This window comes from Desmodus rotundus, chromosome 3 (genome assembly GCF_022682495.2).
Source record: "Desmodus rotundus isolate HL8 chromosome 3, HLdesRot8A.1, whole genome shotgun sequence".
Classification (NCBI taxonomy): domain Eukaryota; kingdom Metazoa; phylum Chordata; class Mammalia; order Chiroptera; family Phyllostomidae; genus Desmodus; species Desmodus rotundus.
In genome coordinates this window covers 195,654,505-195,679,020 of record NC_071389.1, presented here as the reverse complement: position 1 = coordinate 195,679,020, position 24,516 = coordinate 195,654,505, and the positions used below count along the sequence as shown (strand labels likewise).

General features: G+C 57.7%; 1 protein-coding gene across 1 annotated transcript in view; it reads right to left on the bottom strand.

The window, feature by feature from the left end:
- Positions 1–21,391, bottom strand: part of CACNA1I (calcium voltage-gated channel subunit alpha1 I) — a 90,668-nt gene extending 69,277 nt beyond the window's left edge. Inside the window, exons 1-3 of the mRNA XM_053920584.1 lie at positions 21,159–21,391; positions 3,098–3,209; positions 2,863–2,996 (exon numbers count right to left, since the gene is read on the bottom strand). Coding sequence (XP_053776559.1) covers positions 2,863–2,996; positions 3,098–3,209; positions 21,159–21,391 — 479 coding nt within the window. The remainder of the gene's footprint in view (positions 1–2,862; positions 2,997–3,097; positions 3,210–21,158) is intronic.
- Between the last annotated feature and the right edge of the window lie 3,125 nt (positions 21,392–24,516).

The window sequence follows — 24,516 nt, the reverse complement described above, 5'->3', positions numbered from 1 at the left end:
ATAAAGAATGTTTAAATGGTGACGGCAGAGCATTAAACCAAGCATGGGACCCTAGACAGCCTCTGGGAGGATGCTGGCCTGTGGACCCCAGCCAAGGACCAAGAAAAGATATGGGACAGAGACCTCACCGCAATGCTGAAGCCGGGCTGGCTTCTCACTCTGCTCGGCAGAGGTCTTAATTTATAAATATGAACACACACAGGGGGCGGGGGGGCTAAGCAATAGAGAAGACACTTGAAGTCAAGGTGGGGCGCTCCTCGGAGGCAGGACGTGGAGCCAGCTGAACAAACGACTTCCTCAAAAAAGGAGTTAAGAAAAATTATCCTAAAACTTGGAAATAAGGCAAAGGGGGGTGGAATTTCTCACAGTGTCAGTTTGGAGCACTACCTAACAGACTCCTGCAAGGGTGATTTCATTAGGGAAATATACGTTTGATTCACCGTTTCCTGCTAATTAAAGGTCTGGCTGCCGTGAATTTACATGTTACCTTGTAGCTTTTTATTAGTGATTTCTCCCCAGTAGGAGGGAGAACTCCAAAGGGTATGGTTGTCTGACCCTGTAGTTTGTTAACCAGCTTTGATTCTGACCTAGCGCTCCCATCCCCACGTTCTCCGGTGCTCATTTTCCAAATTCCGCTAATTACCATCCTGCTGGTTCCTCATTAATGAGTTGAATAAATCCGTGATACATCTTCCTTCTAAGATTGCTGTGAGGGTCACCTTTTGAAAACTTTTTGGAACTTAACGTTTTGACTTCGGGAGCAGGAAAGGACTTCTAAGGAGCCTTATTAGGACCCACAAGGAGAGTCAAGAGAATATTGCATTCAGGAAATAAGAACAGGCCCAAGCTGCTGTGGAAAACAGGAACTCCAGAACAAGAAGCTGTCTTGGGAATTAACAAGACGCAGAGGAGTTGGACCCTCCCAATGGGGGCAGTGAGGGGAGGGGAGAACGTGGTCGATGAGTCAGAAGACCATGTCCAGGAACACTCTCCTAGCACGGAGGAAATCAGCGAGGGAAAAGAGGGAAGACCAGCAGAACAAACAGATGGAGGAGGGAGGTACCCATTCAGTGGGAACTTTAGGAGAGGCCAGAGAAGAAAGAAAAGAATTTTTTTTTCTGACCTTGAGCTCTAAAAGGCCCCACAGGGTGCCGTTTCCACCAAGACCTCCCCTTGTGAAATGTCTGAATTCTGAAGGTAAGGAGAAAACCCCATGGGCTTCTAGCAAGAAAACAGCGGGCTGCCTCCCAGGAAGGAAGAACCAGACTACTCCTGGACTCACCGGCAACACTCCGCGCAGATTTGAGCAGTATTGTGTGCCAGGTTCTGAGGGACGGGAATTATGACTCTCAAACGGTGCAGACAAAGACTACCCTTCACACACAAGGAGCAAAGAAAACAGGTTTGGAGAGGCAGGGTTGAAAAATGGCACCATGCAAACACCTCTTCTTTAAAAACAAACAAGCAAACAACTTAAAGAGATCCTCCAGCCAAACCAGAATGAGGATGAGAACGGGGAACTTGACAATGGGGTGACAAGGGTCACAATAGACCAGGTGAACCCCACGTGACTCCCAGTGAGGTCTAAATCATCGTTGGTGACATGGCTGTGAAATTGAATGCGGTTCCTAGAAAGGATGCTTAGAAGAGGTGTAACTTTTTTTTTAATCCTCAACCAAGGATGTGTTTATTGATTTTAGAGAGAGAGAGCAAAAGCGAAACATCACTCCGTTACCCCCTGTGCGAACCCTGACAGGGGATCAAAATGCAGCCTAGGCACGCGCCCTGATCAGGAATTGAACCCGCAACCTTTTGCTGTCTGGGGTGACGCTCTGACCAACTGAGCCACCAGGCAAGGACAAGAGGTGTAACATTTCTTTTTAACACTGGGGGACACATCACCTCCCTTCGGGACATATCTGTGGAATTTCACACGGAGGGAGTGGTACGGACTCCCCTCTCAGCCCTGTGCTCCTCTTAGCGGTATCGCACACGCACGCACAAACTGTCACATACACACATGTGCACCTACACCCACAGTCCTCCAGCCTTTCCCTCTCCCTGTCACTGCTGCCACAGTGACTCAGCACTGGGCCTGCTCAGCCTTCAGCTCTGTGTCACGTCCTCCAGAGAGTCCTCACGCCCCCGAGCCCGGCTCAGGGATGCTCTCAGAAAACCACGACACTTTGCCCAGAGCCCTTGTCTCATTATGTGTGACACGTTCACCCACGGGTGCGCCTCCCCGGGCGGTAGCTGGGAAGGACAGGGCCTCCGTTTGCGTCTGCTGTCCTCCACGCCCTGCTGTGCCCCACAGTCCAGCAGCGCTGACACTGAGGAGCTCACCCCACCCCTGGTGGGTGTGTGAATGCGTGACTGAGCCGCCACCCTGGCTGGACCCAGGAAAGCAGGACCAAGGCACAGGTGCTCCCAATGGGCCCAGCTGGCCTCTCTCTGATGGTAGCTGATGTCTCGGTAGAAACAGTCATAATTTGGAGTCAGAGCTTGAATCTGTGCTGATCTCTGAGCGCTGCGTGATCTAAGATAAGAATAATAATAGCAGCCAACATTTATTGGGTGCTCGTTGAGGTCGCTACTATTATCATCCCCATTTTACGTATGAGGAAACCGAGGCTTAAAGAGGATAACTGGCTTTCTCAGGGTCATAGGGTTAGTTAGTGTGAAACACACTCAGTATCAGCTGACAGCGCAGGACACACGACCCAACCGAGAGGGGAGGAAGGAATGTCTTTCCGTCCCAACATCACCTGGTAGCTTCGCCATTGTCACCAGGAATACCCGAGGATCATTGGCGTTGAGCCTGGTGAACACGAGAGGCTCAGACCTGCCCGGCGCACCACCTACCCAGCCATGACGATGAAGAAGTCCAGTCGGTTCCATGTGTCCCCAAGGTAGCACTTCTTGCCAAAAATGCCCAGGGCTACCATCTTGAGCACCATCTCCATGGCAAAGAAGACGAAGATGAAGTCGTCAAAGACCTGCAGGGCAAGAGGAAGGGGAGAAGAAGGTACAGAGAGAGGTTCCAGAGAGGAACCCAGGGGCTGGGCAGGGCATGGTGGGCGGGGCGGGGCAGCCTCACCTGCAGGATCTTGCATCGGTCCGACAGGCAGTCCATGTCGTCGCATGGCTGGTACATGCCCAGTGTCACGCAGTTCAGCAGGATCACCAGCATGCTGACACATTCAAACCACGTGCACACAGAGTCAAGGACAAAACAGTGGGGACTGAACCGTGGCCACGGGGGCAGAGTGCACCCTGGAACGTAACACCCCCACCCACCACCAATGTAGGCATACACCCCCTCTCCTGGTCCCCTGCCCCTCCAGGCTCATTCCCTGAATGGGCCAGTGCCCGAGTTCTCAAAATGCCTTGGAGCCAGCCTACCCCCCTCACAACAGACATGGCCACACATGCCAAACCCCACAGAGAACCCAAACCCCACCGAGCCCCCATGTGCCAGGACCCCCACCCTGCCTTCTTGGCCCAGCCTGAGAGTTTCCTTCAGGCTCAGGAAGGAAGACCCCCACAGGCTTGGCTGGCTGGCCATCTCTGAGCTACCCATGCCTCTCCCCCTCTGACCACCTCTCCCCTCCCCTGACCCATGCCCCCTCCATCCCTGCCCAAGGCCTGGAGCCGCACCAGCCGGTGTGGCTGAGATTGGCTGGAGAACCCTGTCCCCCTGTCGTCGCCTGTGGCTGGGTCAGAGCTCATCTCCAGACTCCAGAATGTCTGGACCAGGCCCTCCCCAGCCCCTGCACCAAGCGAGGTGGGGCCCAGCCTCCTCAGGTGCCCAGGCGGAAAGTGTCCTGTGGCCAGGGGAGGCTGAGACCATCTCTTCACCCAGCCCTGGGCAGCGCCTCTGGGGCCCATGCCTGGAGTCAAGATGAGCGGGCACCCCCGGCTCCCTCAGCCAGGCTGTTCTCCTCAAAACCGTCCTCTATGCCTTCCCTCCAGCGGCTCCTGACCAGTTTTACAACACAGCCGGCCGCAACCCAGTCCCACTGCCCTAATCCACCTGGTCTCAGAAACAGGGGCCTCAGAGAACCTGTGCCTCAGTCTAAAGTGGATGACCCCAGGAAAAGTGGACTTCTCCGTCTTGCAGAGGAGGGTGCTCATAGGACGTGCCATCCACTGCCTGCCTGCACCACCCCACTCCCGCCCCCGAAACTGAGCCACAGGGGCGAGAGGACAGCCGCTCTTGTGTTGTGAAGGCAGGAAACCTGGAGGCCTGCACTGAACTCCAGTGCCAGCGCTGACCCGGTCCGAGGCCTCAGGCAAACTCTAGAATGTCCCCATTGGAGGACCAGGAGCCTCCTCAAGGGCCCGCATGGCCTGCTCTGGCCCCTTTGGCCCACCCTCCCTGCAGCAGCAGTGAGCTGCTGAAAACGTTGGCAAGAGCTCAGAACCCAGGCATGCTTCCCACCTCAGCCAGCAGAGCCTTCACAGCCCCCCTGTGGTCTGTGAGGCCCTGCCTACCCCCCACCCCCACCCCCAGCCCGTCTCCTCCTCCTGCCCCCACCCTGGCTCTCAGACTCATTATGCCGGCTCCACCCCAGGGCCTTTGCACCTGCTGGTCCCTCTACCTGAGAGACTCTGCCCAAGGCCTTCAAGAACTGCCCTTTCTGACCTTTTAGCTTCAGTGTCCCCTCCTCTGAGAAATCCCCACCCAATCTCTCCCCCTGCAGTGGCCACCCTCTCCCACCCCGATCACCACCCTCTCCCCGTTTCATGGTCTCTGAGCCCTTATGCCCAGAGGGGGTCTTGTGGACAGGCTCCTTGTCTTTATCCACAGCTTGAACCCACATTCCAAGGGGACAGGGGTTTGCATTCACAGCTCTGACGGTGACAGGTATCTAGTAAAAGTCTGTTACATTAATAAGTAAATCTCTCTGGGCGCTGCCCACTCTGACATCTAGTGATTCTTCAGCGTCTCCAAATAGAAACCCTCCCTCCTCAACTTCACAGCCCTGCTGTGAGCTCGATGTAGCCACACCAGCCAGACCCCCAGCCAGACCCCAGCCTGCTGGGAGACTGACCTGGTTGCCCAGGCAACAGCCTCCCTCCCATCCCTGAGCCCTTGCTCACCTTGGGATGCTGCCTTCCCGCCCCCTCCCCCCAGACCCTCCTTGCCCCAGCCCTGCTCCTTCCTGCCCCCCCCACCCTGCTGCCATTCTCTCGCCACAGCCTGTAATTAATTTGAGTCGCTGCCAGGGCCCCCTTCTAGCCTGAGCATCGCTCCAGCAGCAGCTTCATCATTAATTAACTTTTTTGAAGTTCAAACGTTCTAATTACCAGTGAACCTCCCCCACGCCCCTAGCCTTTCCCCCCTGCCTGCCGTGCTCTCTCGCCTTCCAGCCTCCTCCTCTGCTCCCTCTGCCCTTCCTGCCAGTTTCAAGTTCAAAATGCACTTAACAGGGGCCTCTCAGGAGCCTGGCACCCCTACTTCTTCCTCACCAGGACCCTGAGCAGTACAGGTCAGCAGGCCCATTTTACAGATGAGAAAAACTGAGGCTCAGAGAACCTAGGGGCCTCTCCTGGATCACACAGCTGGGAAGTACAGAGCTGAGACTCACACAGGCGTGCTGGACTCCAAGGCCAGTGCTCCCCTCTGTGATGCATGGCCTGTCCCTGCCTGTCCACCCTCCCTCCCCTGAGTCTTCAGCCCATCCTCAGCAGCTCTCACCTGGACCCTCCCCTGGAGCTTCCAGCTGCTCTCTGCCCTTCTAATCCACCCACACAATCACCGGCCCAATGCGTGCCCAGCAGGATCAGAGCACTTTGCAAGTGCTACCTTGTTTAATCTTTGCAGGGCTGTTATAAGTCCCGTTTATGAAGGAGGAAATTGAAACACAAAGGGGAATGTGATTTGCCCAAGGTCACCAGCTGGAAAAAAGCAGAGCTGGGCTACAAAAAGCAGAGCTTGCTTTTCTTATTCCTGAGCCATTTTGCCACCGCCAGATTGGTCTGCCTGAAGCCCAGCTCCAAGGAGGCCTCTACCCTGTTCAACAGCCTTCCACGGTTCCCATCACCCTCCTCGGCCTGACACCCAGGGCCTCCTAGACTCTGACCTTGACGTGCGCTGAACTTCCTGCTGTCCCAAGCATACTCTGCATGCACTTTCCCTTCCCTCTACCATTTCAACCAGACAAGCTCCTACTCATCCTTCACCGCCAAGTTCATTGTTACCTCTTCTTAAAGCTTCCTTTGGAGCACCTTTCCCCACTCACAAGGTGGTGCTTTAACCCTCCTCTCTGGAAATGCTCCCTGACCACCGGGTCTAGCTGCTATCATAGTAATGAACTTGGCAGTAACCCTAACTACTATGTGGCAGGCCCCTGGGGACATGGCCCTAGCTCTTATCACAGCCCACAGGGGACAGATGAGGAAACAGGCCTGGAGAGCTGGAGTGACTTGGCCAAGGCCACGCAGGCAGTGAGCAGCCCAAACAGTGTGACGCGGTGGTGCCCGGGGCGTGGCGCTGCCTCTCCTGCTCGTCCAGCTCGCCCCTGGCACTGAGTCCCTCGAGGGGCAGGTGGATTGGCTTTCACCTCTAGATTGCTCAGCTGCAGACGGTCAGACAGGGACAGTCTCAGCCTTGCCCTGAGGCGCTCGGGGAAATCCCAGATGGCAGAGTCTGGGCCCTTTCCAAGAGCCCGTGAGGCTCAGGAGTCAGGCCAGAGCTGGCATTGCTGCCCGCAGTTCCTGACATGCTCCCCACTGGCTGGGGGATCAAAGGCACCAGCCCTCCTTGAAGTTGAACCACACAGAGGGAGTCAAGGTCTCCGGGCTGCCGGACTCCGTGGCCTGGCCCGATGCCCGATGCTTCCACTATTGCCCACTGAAGAACTCTTCGAGAGCACAACTGGACACGCTCTGGTGTTCTGGGACAGCCTGAGGAGGACGGAGGCCCCAAGGGCGCAGTACAGGGTTTCTGGGTACCAGGGAAGGTAGGGGTTTGAGTGCCCACTCCATGAGGGCAGGGCGTCTTCAATGACTCCCCACTGCCTCTCACAGCAAGGCTCAAAGCCCCCAGCCTGGCATCTGAGGCCCTGCAAGTGGGACCCTGCCACCTTCTTCCTTCATCGCTTCGACCTCCACTTCCGTCAGGGTGACCTTGTCACAAAACAATCCTACCAAGGTCCTCACAAAGCATCTGGTCCAACCGCCCATTGCACAGGTGGGGAACAGAGGCAGAGAGCCCTCCAAGACATAGCGAGCCCGAAGGGAAGTGACCTCAGACAACAGCCTCCCCACCCACGGGGGTCCTGAAACCCCACGTTTCCCCAAACGCCCAGGCTCCACAGGTGTGCCGGCTGCTCGGAATAGCCACACTTGGTCATTTGAGGCTGGTGAGACCCCTGAGGGGCAGCACAGGCGCCTCGGAGGAACGCAGGTGGGGAAACGCATCCATGGCAACCCAATCGATAGTACCCTTGGCAGCGAAGCCTTCCCAAACACCCACCTGGCTGGGGGAGAAAAACAACCACAGCGGCCCTGGGGCTGCTGTGAGCCCCCACCTCATTCCACCCCCACCCACACCCCTGGCTCAGCCCCACCTCCCGGCCTTGTGACCAAGGCCCCAACCGCATCCCCACCCAGTTCCCTCTGCTCTGCTCACGGTTCACAGGTCCTCAGAACTGGGGCCAAGGAGCCCAGCAGTGATCATGAGCATGTATTGAGCACCTGCTGTGTACCAGGCACAGGATTAACAACAGTGAAAATGGCAGCGATGGCAAACATTTCTCAAGTGGCCTTGACCGTTTTGGGCAAAGGAGCTTTCTAATCAAACTGCATGTATTATCTCATTTATACCTCACAGCACACACCTGGGGCAGGGAGCCCAGAGCCCCCAAACAGAGGGCCCTGCAGCCGCACCTGTGTGCAGAGCCAGACCCTCTCATTGCCAGCTTCCCCTGTAACAGGGTCCAGGGACTCTCGTCTTTGTCCTTTGGGGGGGAAAAGACACCTCACCAGCAGAGGACTGAGTGCTGGCATTGCCGGCTGATTACTTAACAGGACCTCGAGTAGAAATCAGAGATGCTACCCCAGCCCCTTGGACGGATGTCTGCCTCGCAGCGTGCCGAATCTTCACTCAGCCTTTCAGAAAACTCAGTCTGTTCAGGCCTGGCAATGTGGAGTCACCCCAGAACGTAAACAAAGTTCCCTAAACCTGGCAGGTGCTACTGTCACCCCCATTTTACAGATAAGGAAACTGAGGCACTGAGAGCTGGTTCCAGGGCTCCAGTCACACACAGCCGCCCAGGTTCATACAGCTGGTACGTGGCAGGGGCAGGATTTGAACTGGCCTCTTGCTGACCCCAAACCCCATGTTCCCGGCCACGTGCCTATGGACCCCAGGCACAGGGCCTAGAATATGAGGGACCCGGGACTGGCACGTGTTCAGTGGAATACTTGCTTTTCCCTCCTCGCCCACACTGTCTCCGCCCACGCAGGCCTGGGTCAGCGTGAGCTCAGGATCAGCCCATCTGTCCGGGCCTGAGGGGTCAAGAAGGGGGCTGTTCCACCCCTGCCCTTGGCTGGGAAGGAAGGGCCGGTCTGCAGGAGATAGTGGGAGGGGTGCTGCTCTCAAGATCCCCAGTAAGAAGCTGAGCTCCATGTCCAGGCTGCTGAGTCTTGAGACAGTTGGAATATGAATTGGGAGGCCACAGTCACCAGGGTAGGCACCATACCAGGGGTCCCCTCAAACCTGCCACTTCCCAGGGAGAGGAAAGACCAAATAAAGGGGCAGTGTCTGACACCCAAGCAGGTCCCCCAGGGCAGCCTCCTCTCCAGGAACCGAAGTCAGAGGCCTGCACAGTTACCATGGCAACCACTGCCCTCCATCCTGTAGGCCCAGCTGACAGCCGTGGTTTCTGTAATTGGGGGGCTCTGGAAGGGTGGGTGGGGGTGAGAGTGCTAGATTGTCTGGGACAGCCAAGTTTGTTTTTATTTTTGTTAAATCCAAAATCTAATCCATTTCCCAGGGTGGGCCTCGGTTGTCTACACAAATTAAGTGGAGAATGGAGGCTGGGGGCTGCATTCTTCTGAACCAGGGACATGGGGAAGCTGGGCCAGCCTCTCTTTGGGGGTCCCTTCCTGCTGGGCCCCCAGTGGCTCCCAGGATGGGAGCACAGTCCTTGGACCTTCACAGGTCCCCGACCCCAGTTCTTGGTCCAGCTCTGTGCTCCCCTAGGGCCAGGTCCGCAGACATCACACAGCTCCTACCACATCAGTGCACCGAGACAAACCAGGCTCGCCCTGCCCTGGAGGTTCCCGGAGCGTGCCCCGTCCCAGCTCCACTGTGATGGGAGGCTGTGCTGCCTGCACAGCAGGTAACAGTAGCTACGGCATTGAATGTCAGCTATGCTTCAGGCCCTGGGCTTTAAGAGGATATCCATTCACTCATTCATTCATTCAACTTATCTTTGGGAGCAATGACCACTGGAAAGCTTCTTGGCAACATCTGTTAAAGTAAACAGAGGCCCGTGCTGGGACCCAGCAGTGCCACTCCTGGGTCCACACCCCAGAGAAATGCTGACGAAAGTCCACCGAAAGGCACTATTATTCATAACAGCCCCAACCAGCCAACAACTGAAGCGCCAACAACAGAAGAAAGAGTTGGTGGCAGGTCTCAGCTGGGGGTGATTTGACCTCCGGGACTGCACTCCAGACATGGCCTGGGGAGGCAGGGCACTGGCACCTAACAAGCAGAAAACGAGGGTGCTGCCTAACATCCTGCAGTGCACACTCCCCCAAAGAATTACCCAGCCGCAATGTCAACAGTGCCAAGGCTGAGAAACCTTGTGGTCCACCCACCAGATGCAATAGTACGCAGCAAACTATCAATACCTGCAACCGCGTGATGGCACTGAAGAGCTAAGAGTGTAGAAACCCAAGTACAGAAAGTGAGAAATCAGCCCTGGCCAGTGTGGCTCAGTTGGTTGGGCATCCCATAAACTGAAAGGCTGTAGGTTCAATTCCCAGTCAGGGCACATGCCTAGATTGCAGATTAGGTCTCAGGGTGCATACAGGGGGGAGGAAGGGAAGGAAGGGAAGGAAGGGAAGGAAGGGAAGGAAGGGAAGGAAGGGAAGGAAGGGAAGGAAGGGAGGAAGAAACCAGGCACAGTTCAGCCACATGAAGGAGGTCTGAGCAGCGCTCTCTGTGGGGGAGTAGCCACTGGGGGTGGGGGCAGGAAGCTTCCAGGGTTAAGACCTCCTTCCTGGTCTGAGTGGGGTCACAGGAGTGTGTTTATATGAAAAGATGCCTTGAGCTGCACATTAAGATTTGAGGACTCTACCACATGCATGTTTGATCTCAATAAAAAGTGCCACAAGAAATAATGAAATGCAGCTGCTATGAGGAACAATAAAAATGGCGAAAATTTTAAAAAAACACAAGTACCTGCTGGGGCGCCCACTGTCACCAGCCCTTGCAAGGGAGGGGTGTCATCCTTGTTTCACAAATTTGCCCAAGGCCACAGCTGCTGCGGGACAGAGCCGGGATTTGAACCCCACACCTGTCTTCCATTTGTTAAAGGATGCATTCCACTCCTGCCCACAGCAGCCTTGGGAGACAGGCAGGCCGTCATTATCATACCCACTTGAGAGGTGTGAAAAATGAAGGTCCAGAGATGACCAGAGACGACAGGACTTGCCCAAGGGGACACAGTGGCCAAGTTGGGACAGAAAGTTGTTTCATAAAGTTGGGACAGAGCTGCTGGGCAGAGGATCCTAAGCCTCCCCACCTCCACTTACGTGAGCTCCCCACATGCCACACAGCCCTGCCCAGGCTGCTGGGCCTGCTTCTAAGCTGTGGAGCCTTCGTGGGCTGAGATCTCTCCAGGGAGGGGACGGGGGAGTGAGCTTTCCCTTCCTTCCTTGTCCCTGCCCCCAACTCCACTTCCTCCCGTCCCCATAACTTGAGAACTAATTGCAGTTGGCCTAAGTCTCTGATTCCCAGATGTCCAGCAGGCCACAGTGCCCAGAGCGGACAGCCGGAGTGGGGGAGGCGGGGACGAGGGAAAAAGGGCTGCCAGCATAGAAGAAAACCCGGGCAGATGGTCCCTGGGAAGGCAGCTCCAGCCAAGAAGACGCTCTAGACACCCCTGCTTCAGCCACTGCCGAAGGGAAGGGCCGGGGTCCCACTGCCTGGGGGCTCAGCTGGCCTCAGGAGCCAACCCACAGAGAAGGTGTGCCTGCAGGGAAGCCTGCTGGCATCCTAGGCAGGGGGTGCAGATGGCTCCCCTGGGCCCCCACAGCACCTTGGACGTCCCCCCTTACAGCAGCTGTAAAGCAAGAGCGGTCTATCCTGGCCTCTCACCCCCACCCAGGCTGTGCTCTCCAAGGGTGGAGTGTTTCCACCCCTTTCCGCCCGGAACCCCCTCTGGAGCAGACGCTCAGGGACATCACAGCCTCAGGAGGGAATGAGATCCCTGTCACTTGGAGGCATCGAGGAGGCTAAGGAGGGATTTCTTCAGCACCCCTCGCTGGGTGAGGCCTACAATGGCCCTGGGAACCTCAAGTGAAGAAGCCATGAGCCTGGCCTTCCGGGAACCGCGAATGCACACTCGGTGGAGACCGAGTGAGGCTGGGGGCACGGATGGAGAGCCATGACCTTCTCCCTCAGCCTCCTGAGGGCCTGTCCCCCACCCCCGGCACCCCCGGCACCCCCGGCACCCCTGGCTGCCCCTGCACTTGTGACTACGCGTGACAGCCCTCCCCCAGGGCCCACCAGGCCAGCAGCCTCGGGCCGGCCCGCCCACCCGCCCCTCCAAAGCACTTCTCAGACTTCCCTGTGCACCGTCCCCCCGCGCCCCGGGGAAGCTCACGAGCCCTCCTCAGAATAATGTTTTGAAGTATATACATTTTTTTAATGCTTAAGATTAGAAAGGGAGGAAGCCAGTTTGTTAAAATAGTTGTCAAAATATTTTATTAAAAAAGCAAATTTGTGATAGAGAACATACTTCACTGGCAACTCGGAGACTAACCAGAGCCAGTGGTGGGCCTGGCGCTGCGTGACCGCGAGGCAGTGACAACTGCGGTGACATTCGGAGAGCGTACAACCACCAGGACGTGGCACGGCAAAGTCAGGACTGCTGCTGCTGACAGTCCCGGCCACTGCCACTGACCCCTCTGTGGTTTGTCACCTCCATTCGCAATAGAAGGAAATGCCAAACTTCCGTCAGAGGTCAGTGAAAAACACCCAGGTTCACGAACCGAACCCCGACTTAAGACCTTTGTTCCAGAACCTCTCTCCCCCCTTCAGCCCCAGGGAAACTGCAAGGCCCTGGGCAGACTGTCCTACTTTGTGGGCTCCGTCCTGTTAAGTACTGGCCCTTCCCAGGCTCCCCAGTCCCCAGTCTCCGCTCACCTGTCCCTGACCCTATACCCACTCCCAACGACCACCCCTGGGCTGACTCACTGCAGGGCAGCAGGCCCCCCAGACACTGCCCTGGGACAGCCCTGAGAGCCTCAAATGCATCACGTCCAGAGTGGGTATGTCATGTTCTCCCCAGACCACCCAACTTTCCCCCCGCACTTCCCACACATGAATAAACCCCCAACCACCGGCCATCCTGGAAGCTGTCCGACTAGAACCTCCAGCCTCCCTCTCCCTTGTCCCCGCATCCACCGCAGAGACCTATCCAGCTCACCACCTAAATCTCTCCATGCATTCCTCAGCACCCCCACTGCCCCTGGCAGGCAGCGCTCTCCCACGCACAAGTCTCTCTCTACAGCCTCCACCTCCAGCCTGGCCTCCTAGGACACATCCTCCACACGGCAGCCAGAGGGCTCCTCCAAAGCCAAAAGCTTTCTGTGCCCCACCCCCCATGCCTCCCAGAGAGTTTCCAAACTCCTTGGCTTGGCACTCAAAACCTTTGTGTCAGTGTTCTTGGGCGGACGGTTGGGAAGCTGGGTGGATAAATGCATGAATGTAAGGGTTCTGTAGATGAATGGAGAAGAGCTGGAAACACAGATGATGGATGGATGGATGGATGGATGGATGGATGGATGGATGGGAGCCTTCCCTTCCTCTCTCCTGGAGGAGCCAGGCACAGCCCTTGGCACACTGCTCCGTCCACCTCCACCCCTGTCCCCTCCCCCCACCCTGGTACCCCAAGTCCCCCATTCACAATGCACCTCACAGTCAGCCAAGCCTTCTCCTCCTGTTTTCCAGTCTAGATGGAAACCAGTGCCCAGAGAGGCCAAGTCATGTGCTCAGTGTCACACAGCAGTGTGCACCAGCGTCAGGACTGAGCTTGGGGAGAGCAGAGGGAAACCAGAGGAGCCGAGCAGAGCTCCGCAGGGCAGACGGGCACGGAACGTGGAAGCCGCCCCAAGGAGAGCTGGAGGAAGGTCAGCAGGAAGACATTCTGGCTGATTAAAAAGACATATTTGATTTCCCTCCGAGGGACACAAATGAGGCAGTTTTTCTCCCAACAGGATGGTGAGGCGGTCCCAGGCAGGCAGCAGGTCAAAGCTGGCTTCTGACACGGAAGCCAGGGCCCGGCCCGATGGACAATAAAAATCCAATCATGTTTTAAATGCCTCAGGGGGGGCGAACTCCTCATTAGCCAGCCAGCCCTCTTCCTAATTCTCTGTTCTATATCAATTACGAGACTTCCTGGCAGGGTTCACGGGGCTGCGCAGGCCCGGGCTCTGGCCAAGCCTCGCTCCGTCAGCCAGTCACCACCAGGCTGGGTGGCCTGGACGAGCACTTCACCTCATCTGTCCTCAGCTGGGCCTCATCTGTCTAGCGGGTAACCTCTAGAGCTGGCATGAACTGCACCCAGCGCATCGTACGTCCTTAGCAAACGCCAGTGCCCTCCCCAGCGCAGTCCTCCCCTTTGCCTTCCAGAATCTAAATGCACTAAATGTCCTTCCACACACAGCCCACACTCCAGACCGCTATCAGAGTCCCTGGTAACTCAGCTCAGCTCAGGGACCTTGACCAGGCTGTCTCAACACAAGTCAAGAACGGCGTCCAACACGTGGCTGGCTTCCATAAACACTTGTTGAATGAATGAATGAAACAATCAATCAATAAATATCTATTGCAGGAGCCTCCTGCCTGGTCTCCAGACCTCAGTCTCTATCCCTCCAGCACCCTCCTTTCTGTCCTAGCGGCAACCATTCTAATAAATGAAGTTTTTCGGTCCCCATCCCCACTGGACACCCACCAGTGACCTCCCAGCTACCACAAAATCAAGTGCAAGCTTCACTTGGCATTCCACACCCCGCTCTCCAGCTTCCCACACTGTTCCAGCCACCCCGAACTCCTCTGTTCTCTACACTATTCCCCCTGCCTAGATACCATCCCTGCACTGGGCTCCTGGAAAACTGCTACTCACGCAGCAAGACCCAGGCCACGTGCCCCTCCTCCAGCAAAGCTTCACCGTGCCCCCAGGTGTGTCAGGGGCAGCTTCTGCACCTGCAGCTGTCCTTACACGGAACTCTGCACTCGAGGGTTCCTGAGGTCGCTCTGTGGGTCAGGCTCTCGCTGGCCCAGCCATGCTCCTCCTCTGACTGGCCGTCCGGCCACCCTGCTGACCAATGATAGTGTGGCATCCACTCTGCACCACGAGCATACCCAGCACACAGCTTGATGCTGACTTTTACTTTGGAGAAAAACAATCTTCTCTACACCAGATGGAGGGAAACGGACAATTTCCCAGGCATGTGTTGCTTCTCCCAGCCATACTTGCTGCCTGTCTGGGTGTTCCCATTAGGCCAGGGCTGAAGGAGGAGGGGACAGCCTCCCCCAAAGAACCCCCTCCCCAGCCACAGCAGTCTAGGTGGGCGCAGCACTGGCCGGGGAGTCTGGTGTCCTAGATTCCAGTCCATCCTGGCTTTTTGCTGACTACTCAACGTGTGACCTTGGGCAAGTCATGCCCCTTTCCTGGGCCTGTCTCCCCAGCTGCACAGTGGGGAGTTAGCACACTCCGGGGCCTGCCCACTTCACAGGAGATGCTGAGAGGTGTGAGAGGTCACAGCAGGTGGGAAGGTACCATGGAGACTGGAGAGTGATGCCCAAGCCGGTCTGTGCAGGGCCTGTGCTGCCTGTTAGAGACACATGGTGAGTGAGAAGGTGCTGCCCTCTGGGCCCTCCTCCCGCCTGGTGGAAGAGATCAAGCAGCAACTCCCCTGAGGCAGAAGGAAGCTTGTAGGATGGGGGAGCTGATAAAGAGCTATGGGATTCTAGAGAGAAAAAGCTGGAACCCAGGAAAACTTCCTGTAGGTGGTGGCAGGAAGCTGAGCCTGGGGGGCTGGCAGGAGTTGGAGCCCTAGAGGTACAGGGACAGGGCATGGTGGGCGAGGGCAGACTCAGCAGAAGCTAAGGCAGGGAATTGGGGGACCCCAGGACCCATCAACAGCGTGTCTGGGCTTCAGAACAGAGCACAGGAAAAAAAAAAAAAAAAGCAGAACGGCAGTTGGAGGACACCTGGCTTGCAGCCTGGAGGACCTCGGATCCCGGAGAGGGGAGACTAACCTGGGGGGGACAGAGAGCCACTGAAGGCCTCTGAGAGAAGAGAGAATAAGCAAGAAAAGAAAGCAGGCAGGAAGGCGGGGCACAGAGAGGGGCCCCCCAACCTCCTGAGGGCTAAGGCATGTCTGTCAGGAGGAAGAGGGGGTCCAGGGGAGAAGAGATCACCCAAAGTCACACAGCTTTGGGCTTCTGTCCAGGTGCTCTGTCCACGGTACAGGGGAAGGGACAGAGAGTGACGCCAGTTGTCACGTAGGGCAGGGGGAGTAAGATCCGGGAAGCGACCTGTTTATACAGGAAGAGATGGGAGAACTCAACCCAATGGCCACACCACAGGGAAAGGGCTCGGGACAGGAAGGATGGAGGTTAGACTAGGGAAGAACTTCCTGATAGTCAGGAGCCCTCAGAAAGGTCCCAGAGGCCTTTACCCAGTGGCCCAAGGCCCGTCTGGTGCCGCAGGACTGAGCGGTCGCCGGCAGAGGTTACCGGAGCAGGCCAGACCTCTCAGACCACCAGCAAGGACATGAGGCCCAGCTGGCCACTGGCCCTTCGGGACCCTTGTCCAGAGTGAGGGCACCTCCTGCAGTGCAGCCAGGGTCGCCCCAAGTGGCGCCTGCCAGCTCCACCATGAGCCCCAGTGTACATACAGCTGCCACTCAGCACTCAAGTTTGTCTGGTCAATACTTGGCCTGGATTCTCCCTTGACCCCTTGACATTCCCAACCTGGATTCTCACTATGACCCCCACTTCACAGATGAGCAAACAGAGGCTCAGCAAAGTCAAGAGACTTGTCCAAGATCCCTTGGCCAAGAAGCCAGGAGCAGGCCGTCACTCACACAGCAACCAAGTCGCAGTCGCTGGGCCACCTCTGAGTCCTCCCCTTCCCAACCTCACTGTCCACCTCTCCTGTCCCAGACAGGGAGACTGAGGGCTAGAGGGACTTGTCCAAAGTCAGTGGCAGCTGGCACCTCCTGCCCCCCTTCACCCAGGCAGGCGCCCTGCCCCTGCCCAGCAGAGATGCAACCTTCAGAGCCAACTGGCTTCCCACCGAGCGTGGATGGTTCGCCAGCAGCGGAAGTGCTGGCTCAGCCCCTGCTGGAGCTGGAGGCAGCAAGCAACCCTAAGTATGCTAGGAGAGAGGGGGCTGCAACATCCTCAAGGGAGGGGGGGCACCCAGGCAGGCCACAGTGAGGTGGCTGCCGAACATAGATGCTGGAACCCAGGGAGACCCTTACTCAGCTGCCTGGAACTTCTAGGCAAACCTCCCTGCCACATGGTAAGTGGAGGACCCAGGCTCCGCTGAGGGCAGCAGCATCCTGGATGAGAGCGGAGACTGGGGATGCAGAGAAACAGTCGCCTTCCTCCCAGCCCTGGGAAGAAGTTACTCAACCTCTCTGAGCCTCCCTCGCCTCATGTGTAAAACACGGCTACCTGCTGAGGGGCGGCTGTAAGGATGAGAGATGATGACGCAGGCAAAGAAGTCGGCACAAGGAGAGCCGGCTCTCCTGGCTATCATTCCTGAGCACCTTCTATGCACTGGACACACCACTGGGTGCTTTACAGGGGTCACCTCTAACCTCTTAAACTGTCCCATCACAGAGACAAGAACACTGGACTCAGGGAGCAGAGACCAGAGTGAGCACACACCACTGGCCTTTCTCCCACGGCAGCCGCTCACACTCAGAAAGGCTCTTGATGTCTGCTCTAGGGGGAAATAGGCTTCCACCTGATGAGTCCTGCTGCGGGCGCCCTGCTGGAGGACGCTGGGCTGGACCAGAAATGGCTGCGCAGGAGTGGGCACGGCTGCGAGCAGCCAAACCGGCACGAATTCACCTAAGTAACGGAGATCGGCTCTGCTTTCCCCGGAAGCTGCGTGCTCCAAACGCGCTATGTTCTATGTGAAAACTTGATGTCCAACGGCTCACTGAATCTCCACGAGCAGAGACTTTGCTCAGCCACACGCCAGGGCCCTGTTCACCTTTGGGACACAAGTAATACGAAGGATAACCGCAGGTGTGGCAGCTTTTCTCGTCTGCACGGCTGCATTTTCCCATGTTCCTTATGCAACGGCCTTGGTCTTCGCTGCCGTCCTGTGCAGTGGGAAAACCACCCGTCTGACAAGTGGGGGAACTGGGGCTCGGGCAGGTTAGGAACACGGCCACACACCGTGCCCGGGTCTGTCTAACTCAGGCCCACACGCCATGCACCACCTCCCATGAGTCAGACGGCGGCCAGAGCCCTCCCGGCTGAACCCCAGCTGACAGCGCATGCTCCGGGCCCAGGCCAGGCAGAAAGTACTGCTGGCGTGTGGGTGAGTGAACCTGCTCGCCCACTCAGGGAGGGTCCCAGCAGTCTCTGGGTCTCCGGTGAGTCAGGTGGTGACTCAGGGCCCAGCTCTGGGCTGGAGGAGGCGTTGAGTCAGGGAGCACCAAGCTTCAAAGCGCAGCGGGCTCTGAGCCAGGCCCCTCGGCACCAGAGACACCAGTGCTCAGGACAGCCTGTCTGGGCCAGACCTCCCACACTGCCCTGGGCCTGCCGGTCACAAGGGTGCTCCCGCGAGCCCGACCCTGACACCACCCATCCCACGCTGCTTTGGGTTCTTGATGAGGAGCGGCATTCTGCAGGGCCTGGGAAGGTGAAGGCATCGTTGGTGGTCGTCACAATGACAGGAGAACACTGCCTACTGAATTGCCCAGTGTCCTGTGACACACAAGACAGCCGGGCCACAGAGCAAGACCACCCCCAAAATGCTGCCAGGGCCCCCACTGCGGAGCGCTGGGCGAAGCACTGTCCCTTCCCTGGGCCCCCTCTCAGGGAAAAGGAGGGGAGGGGGGTTCCTTCTCAGGGAAGAACCCTAGAGCCCTAGGCTTCTGATCAGACACCCAAAACCACACACCCCAACCCCTAAAACCCAGCCTGGGCACCACACGATCAAGTCTCTGCTATAGCAGCCCCCTGTGGACACCAAGGCCTCCTGGGCCTGCGTCTGCAGAAACCCACCCTGGCCTCTCTCCTGAGACCCGACTCGGGCTCTGAAATCTTCACACTGCCGCTTCGTACTCACGGGGGCCCAGCAGCGTGGGCCCTCCCACTCCCACACACACACCACTGCGGTCAGACACATCCTGGACACAGAACTTGACCGTCTTTGAATCACAGAAGCCTGGAGTCTGAGAGTGCCAGAACTTGACACTTCAGAGGCTGCTCCATGCCGGAGTCACCGGATCTCTGGTCCAGAAGGCAGCCCGGCAGTTAGGCGGCCACTTCAAGCCGAGACCTCCGCCCCTCACTCCAGCCTCAGCAGCCTCTGGCTGTGGGGCCTGGGGAGCCTCACAGTGCTCCGGTGCTCCGAGCAGGTCCCAGTGCTGGGGCGTCCCTCCTCAAGAGGGAGCTGAATTCAGCCCCACCCCCTTCCCCGTTGGGCTGTACACACTAGGACCCAGCTCTCCCCAAGAGAGGTGAGGACCAAGCCTAGCTCCACCTGGAATCCCCATCCCTCCCCTCCCCACCGTTTTCCCCGACCCCAGGCTCTCACACGCCCTCGCCCTCGGGGTGGAAGCCAAAGGGGTGGTGAGGGGCGAGCTGGGTCAGACCCCGGGCCACAGCCATCTGGGCCACGACTCTGACCATCTAAACCTTGCAAGGCTCAGACAGGTAGAGTGTCTTTCCCAAAGTCACACAGCACCTGAGTGGCAGAGCCAGAACCACCCCTGTGGCCCACCGAGGCCAGGTCCCTGAGACGTGGTTGCACAGTTGCCCTGCCCCCAGCCAGCTTTCTCTTCCTGGAGGGCCCCCTCTCTGACCTGGCTGACCCCCAGTTCACACAACGCAGGTCCCTGTGGTTTCCCCACATCCCATACTAAAACTGCTCCCATGGGTAATGCGTGTACCCCCACCCCCAGGGGCTCCTCAGGGTAGGCCAGCTCTGCTTCCCCATCCTTCGGAGTCCCAGGGCAGGTGTCAGGCGAACCAAGTTGCTGAGGGACCCTCACACGGTGCCCAAGGCCCCCTGAGCTGTGCCCCAGAATGAACATCAAGGTTTTTGTCCCCCACCCAGCGGTTAACCCCAGCTCTGCCCTCCACCCACTCACGCAGAGACCCTGTTGTTTCCCAGATGTGGGGTCTGGGGCCCCTCGCCACCTCGAGGCCCGACACAGCAGGGAGGCCAACAGACGTGGGCTTCGCATGGGCCTCCTACCTCTCCACCCTGCCTGCATCAGGGCACCCCAGGCCTCCAAGGATGGGCTCAAGCCTTGTGCTGTGTGACCTCAAGCACTGGCAAGGTCTCTGTCCTGCTTGGTGGGCCCCAAAAACCATAAGGCTACCACACCTGGGTCCCAAAGCCTCCTCCTCAGCCGCCCCCAGCCACAGGCCCACACCTGGGATCCATGTTCACAGCGCAGCTCGGGGGTCCTCCTCAAACATGGATCTCGCCACGTCGCGCACCTACTTTATACTCTGCCAGGTCCCCATGGCCATCAGGACGCGGGCCAGCTCCTCACCTGGCCCTGGAGCCAGCCTCATCTTTCCACTCTGCTCCTCCTGCTCCATGCAAACCACACCACACTCCCCTCAGGCCCTCACTCCCCAGGCCTCTGCCCCTGCTGTGCTCCTGTCCCTGCTGCCCTCTCCACCTGACACCATTCAGTGCCAGAGACTCAGCTCAGACGTTGCCACAGAGCACCCAGCAAATACTGAAGGAGTCCCTGGTGTGCTCCGTTGCTGGGCGCTGAGGTCCAGCAGTGAACGTGACGAGGGTGGTCCACACCCTGGTCACCTGGGGGCACCTCCACAGGAGGCAAATGTTGGATTGAGAATCCCACAACTGGAGAGCGACAACAGAGTGGCTGAGCGGGGGTCCCCGAGGGCTGCCCTGAGGAGGAGACACATGGGCTGTGATTTGGAGGATGCAACCAAGAATTTGCCCCAGTGAAGAGAGAAGGGAAGAGCATTTCAGACAATGGGAAAAGCAGTGAGGGGCCTGCAGGAGCACAGAGGATGCAGAGGGGTGGGAGGTGAGCCTGGGCGCAGGCACACAGGGCCTGCTGGGCCAGGTGAGGACTTTGCTGTCCAGGGCAATCGGAGATGGTGGAGGGTCTTAAGCAGAGGGCGGCATGAGCAGACTAGAAGGAACAGGGAAGACAGAAGGGTGTGTGAGGGGCTGCTCCTCCTGCCGAGGGCCCCACACAGAGGCCCGACCAGGAGAATTGGGCGGGGGAGCCTCACCCTGTGTGGCAGGAGCAGGGGCCTCGGCCTGGGCCCACAGGTCCATGTCTCAGCTCCCATTGCCCTGTGGGCCCCACCCATCCAGTGGCTCAGTCACTGGGCGCTGGGCCATGGGCCAGGGTCTAACATGACTCTTGTCCTCAGTTCCAGCTCAGTGCTGGGGTTCGCCCCTGAGCACCCTCCTAGCCAGCCAGACACTGGACCAACCTCTGCTGACAACCTCCAGAATGTTCACATCAGCAGATCCCCAGGTCTCCATTCGTCCAACCTCCAGGCCCCCGACAGCCCCCAGACCCACCACTGAGCTCGCTCCTACCAGCAAGGCCCAGCGGCCTCGGGCCTTCTAAGCAGAGGCAGGTGCAGGAGACCAGGCGCCATCAGGGAGCACACCCCACGGGGGCCCGACCAGCCACGGCCACAGGAAGGATATGGGTTGCACACCATCTTGATGCACCAGTTCCGGGGGCTGGTGGTCTGGCGCAGACAGAAGAAGGCAACGGGTGCCAGGTCCGGGTGAGGCACGTCTGGATCGGCTCCATCCGGGGGCTCCTCCAGGCCTGGCGGGGAGGGCGGGGCGCTCCGGGGGCCCGGCTGCTCTGTGACCCCTGGCTCAGGGGCCAGGGCCGCGGCAGAAGAGGAGGGCAGAGAGGAGCTCTCAGCCATGTCAGCGGGCAGCAGAGAGCCTAGGAGAGAAGAAGAGGTGACCCATGGCGGAGGCAGGCCTGGCTCACGCTCCCCAGCCAGCTTCCCCGGAAAGGGGACAGCCCAGCCTCGGGCCTGTGGGCCTCTGGCCCTCACTCCGGCCTTGAGGATCAGGAAGGAACCGCGGGCCCAGAAACCCATGAGTTGAAGCCCACTCCCAGGCCGGGTGACCCTGGTCAGTCCAGGCTGGTCAGCCTTGCCGAACCTCAGTTTGGGGAGATAAAGAGTGGGGAGAATAAAACCTTCCTAGAGTGCAGTTGTGATATTACGTGTGTGTGTGTGTGTGTTTTTTAATAAGACTAGGCTTGTGTGTTTACTGCATCATCAAAGGTCAAGAAAATTTACAGGAAAGGAGAGAAAGTTACTGTACAGACAGACATTACTGCCAGGATGATGCGTGTTACAAGGAGAAGTTGGGGTGTTGTGGGACCAGAAGCCGGGGGACCTGGGCCAGCAGAGAGGAAATCAGGACAGGCTTCCCTGAAGACGATGGAGCGGAGACTTGCCTTGCAGCTCAGGGACCCACCACCTACGGCCTCGCCAGGCTGAGAACCCAGGGACCTTCCTCACCAACCTCTTTGCTTCACAGGTGGAGAAACGGAGGCCCAGAGAAGGGACAGAGCAACCAGGTCACGGCGGAGACAGACCTCCATCAGGGCCAGGCTCCTGGGTGTCCGGCCCTCAGAAGGGCCTGTGCTTGCATTAACGCTCTACTATCACCAACCTGAAACGGTGATTTTTGATGCGGGGGCCCCACATTTTCTTTTTGCACTTGGGCCCTGCAAGGCATGCAGCCGGTCCCGACTCGATCTCAGCGGCACATCCAATCCTGGTCTCGTCTGATGCTCCCAACAACCCCCGCAGGGTTATGCAAGCCCTTTGAGCAGATGGAGAAACTGAGGCCCAGAGAAAGGAATGGCGTGCCCAGTTCACATAGTGGGGCCTCTTTAGAGGCCAGAATCCCAGCACCAAACTTCCAGACTCAGTGACGACTGACCATGGCCTTGGTCGTCCCCCTCGACCACCGGACAATGTCGTAGAGGGAAGAACAGCACTTTTCAGGGCCTGCCCCTCACCACCTCCTCCAAGAGGCCTCCAATCCCCGAATCCTTGTACACGGGGTTCTTGTGAACTCAAGAACCCAAACAGTACCAGGCGGGGAGGTGGTAGTTGGAGGAGTGGAGGCACAAATCCCTGGCACCCCCTCCCCCTGGCTGCTACCTGCGGCTGCTAAGCTGTCTGCTGAGCTGCCCAGAGCTGATGCATTTGGACGTTTCCCCGGCTCCCGGGGGCAACAGGCGGGAGTTGGCACCTCCTGCCACTTCTCCCAGTTGGTCAGGGAGGCAGAGTTTCCTCTCAAGCCCAGGGCTTTGCTCTTGGTTCCAGAAACACAGCCACAGGCCTTACATAAGCTCCCAGGCACCTCGCCTGCCACGTGTCAAGCCCTGGGCTGAAAAACTTCCTCCCTGGGGTGGCTCTGGGTCTGCCCACCACTGTGACAGCCTCGGAGCCCACTGGGCCCTCGCTCCAGCCAAACTGGACCCTCTCAGGTCCCAGAGAGACGCCGGCTGTCTCCTCCAGGCCCATCCCTGGAGCGCTCTCTCCTTCATTGCCCACACCCTGTTCTCCCAGGCCCTGAAGATCCATTCATTTGTCCAACAATATTTCTTGAGCACCTACTATGTGCAGACACCGTGCAGGCTCTGGGGCTATGCTGATGAATGAGCCAGACTTGGCACCAGCCCTTATTCACAATGCTGACACTTCAGCAAGGGAAAAAGACACAAATCAAGGAACTTCTCTCTCTCCCTGGGTTCCCAGAGCTCTTATCACTACCAAACATGCCGTGTAATTTATGTATTTACATCTTTATGATTTAGTGTCTGTCTCCTCACCTGAAAAAGGGCTGCAAGAGAGCAGGGACGGTAGTCTGTTTTCTTCACTGCTGTACCCCCATTGCCTGGAACACACTAGGTGCTCAATAAATATTTGTTGAATAAATTAATGGCAAGTAGACCTGGCTGGTGTAGCTCAGTGGATTGAGTCACACCAGCACCTTTCCCCGTCCCTTCCTCTCCTCTAAAAATAAATAAATAAAACCTTTTTTTTTAAGTGCTGGAAAAAAAACAAGGGAGAAAGGCAGATGGGGAGAAACCACCTTGCCCTCTCTAAAGAGAGATATTTAAGGTAAAACAACAAGAATCGGAAGGCATCATCACGGGGACCTGTGGAAAGAGCGCTCCACATAGAAGGAAGAGCACATGCAAAGGCCGGGAAGCTGGAATAAGCTCCGTGCCGTGAAGGAGCAGAAACCAGGCCAGCGTGGCTGAGCCTGGATGAGAGTGGAGAGTTTGGCAGGGCCCGTGGCCAGGCCATGGAAGAAGCTTGGGTTTTAGTCCAAGTGCAACAGGAAGCCATGGAAGGGCACTTATGTAAAGAGTGGGGAGCTCAGGTCAGTGCCTTTCAGCCACCCCTCTGAGGGGTGAGGGAGAGTGGCTAGAGGCCCAGGGGTGGAGCATGAGGGCCAGAGTAGGCTGGAAATACACACTGGCCTGGCCTGGGATGCTGGTGGGGGTGGGAAGAAGAGGCAAACTCGAGATCAGTTTTAGAGGCAGAGGAGCCAGGCCTTGTATCTGTCCAAAGCCACCACACCCAGCACCGCCAAAGCCCTTCCTGCACCCACATAGTTGGGAAGAACCACTGTGGCCTCTGGGACCACACATGATCACCCCCTCTGCTCAGCCCCTGTTTAAAGCTGTCACACTGCATTGCTGTCCTCTGTCCTCTCACCTCTTCCCCCTCACTGTGGAGTTACTAGTGACCACAGCTGCCAAGGATACCATCCCCAGGCTACTCCCCAGTGACCAGCCGGCCTCCACCCTCTGACCTGTTCCCAGTGACCACACAGACCTCAATACTTTGATCTGCTCCCCATTCCCAATCCCTCTGTCCTGTGCCTATAGCCCAGCTCCTGTCCCCCGCTGCCCACATACCTATGGCTGGAAGCTTTTGGGGGGCTGGCAACTGGGCCCACCTGGGCTCCAAACTGTCTGCAGATGGAGCCTCACAGAATCCAGAGGACTTGC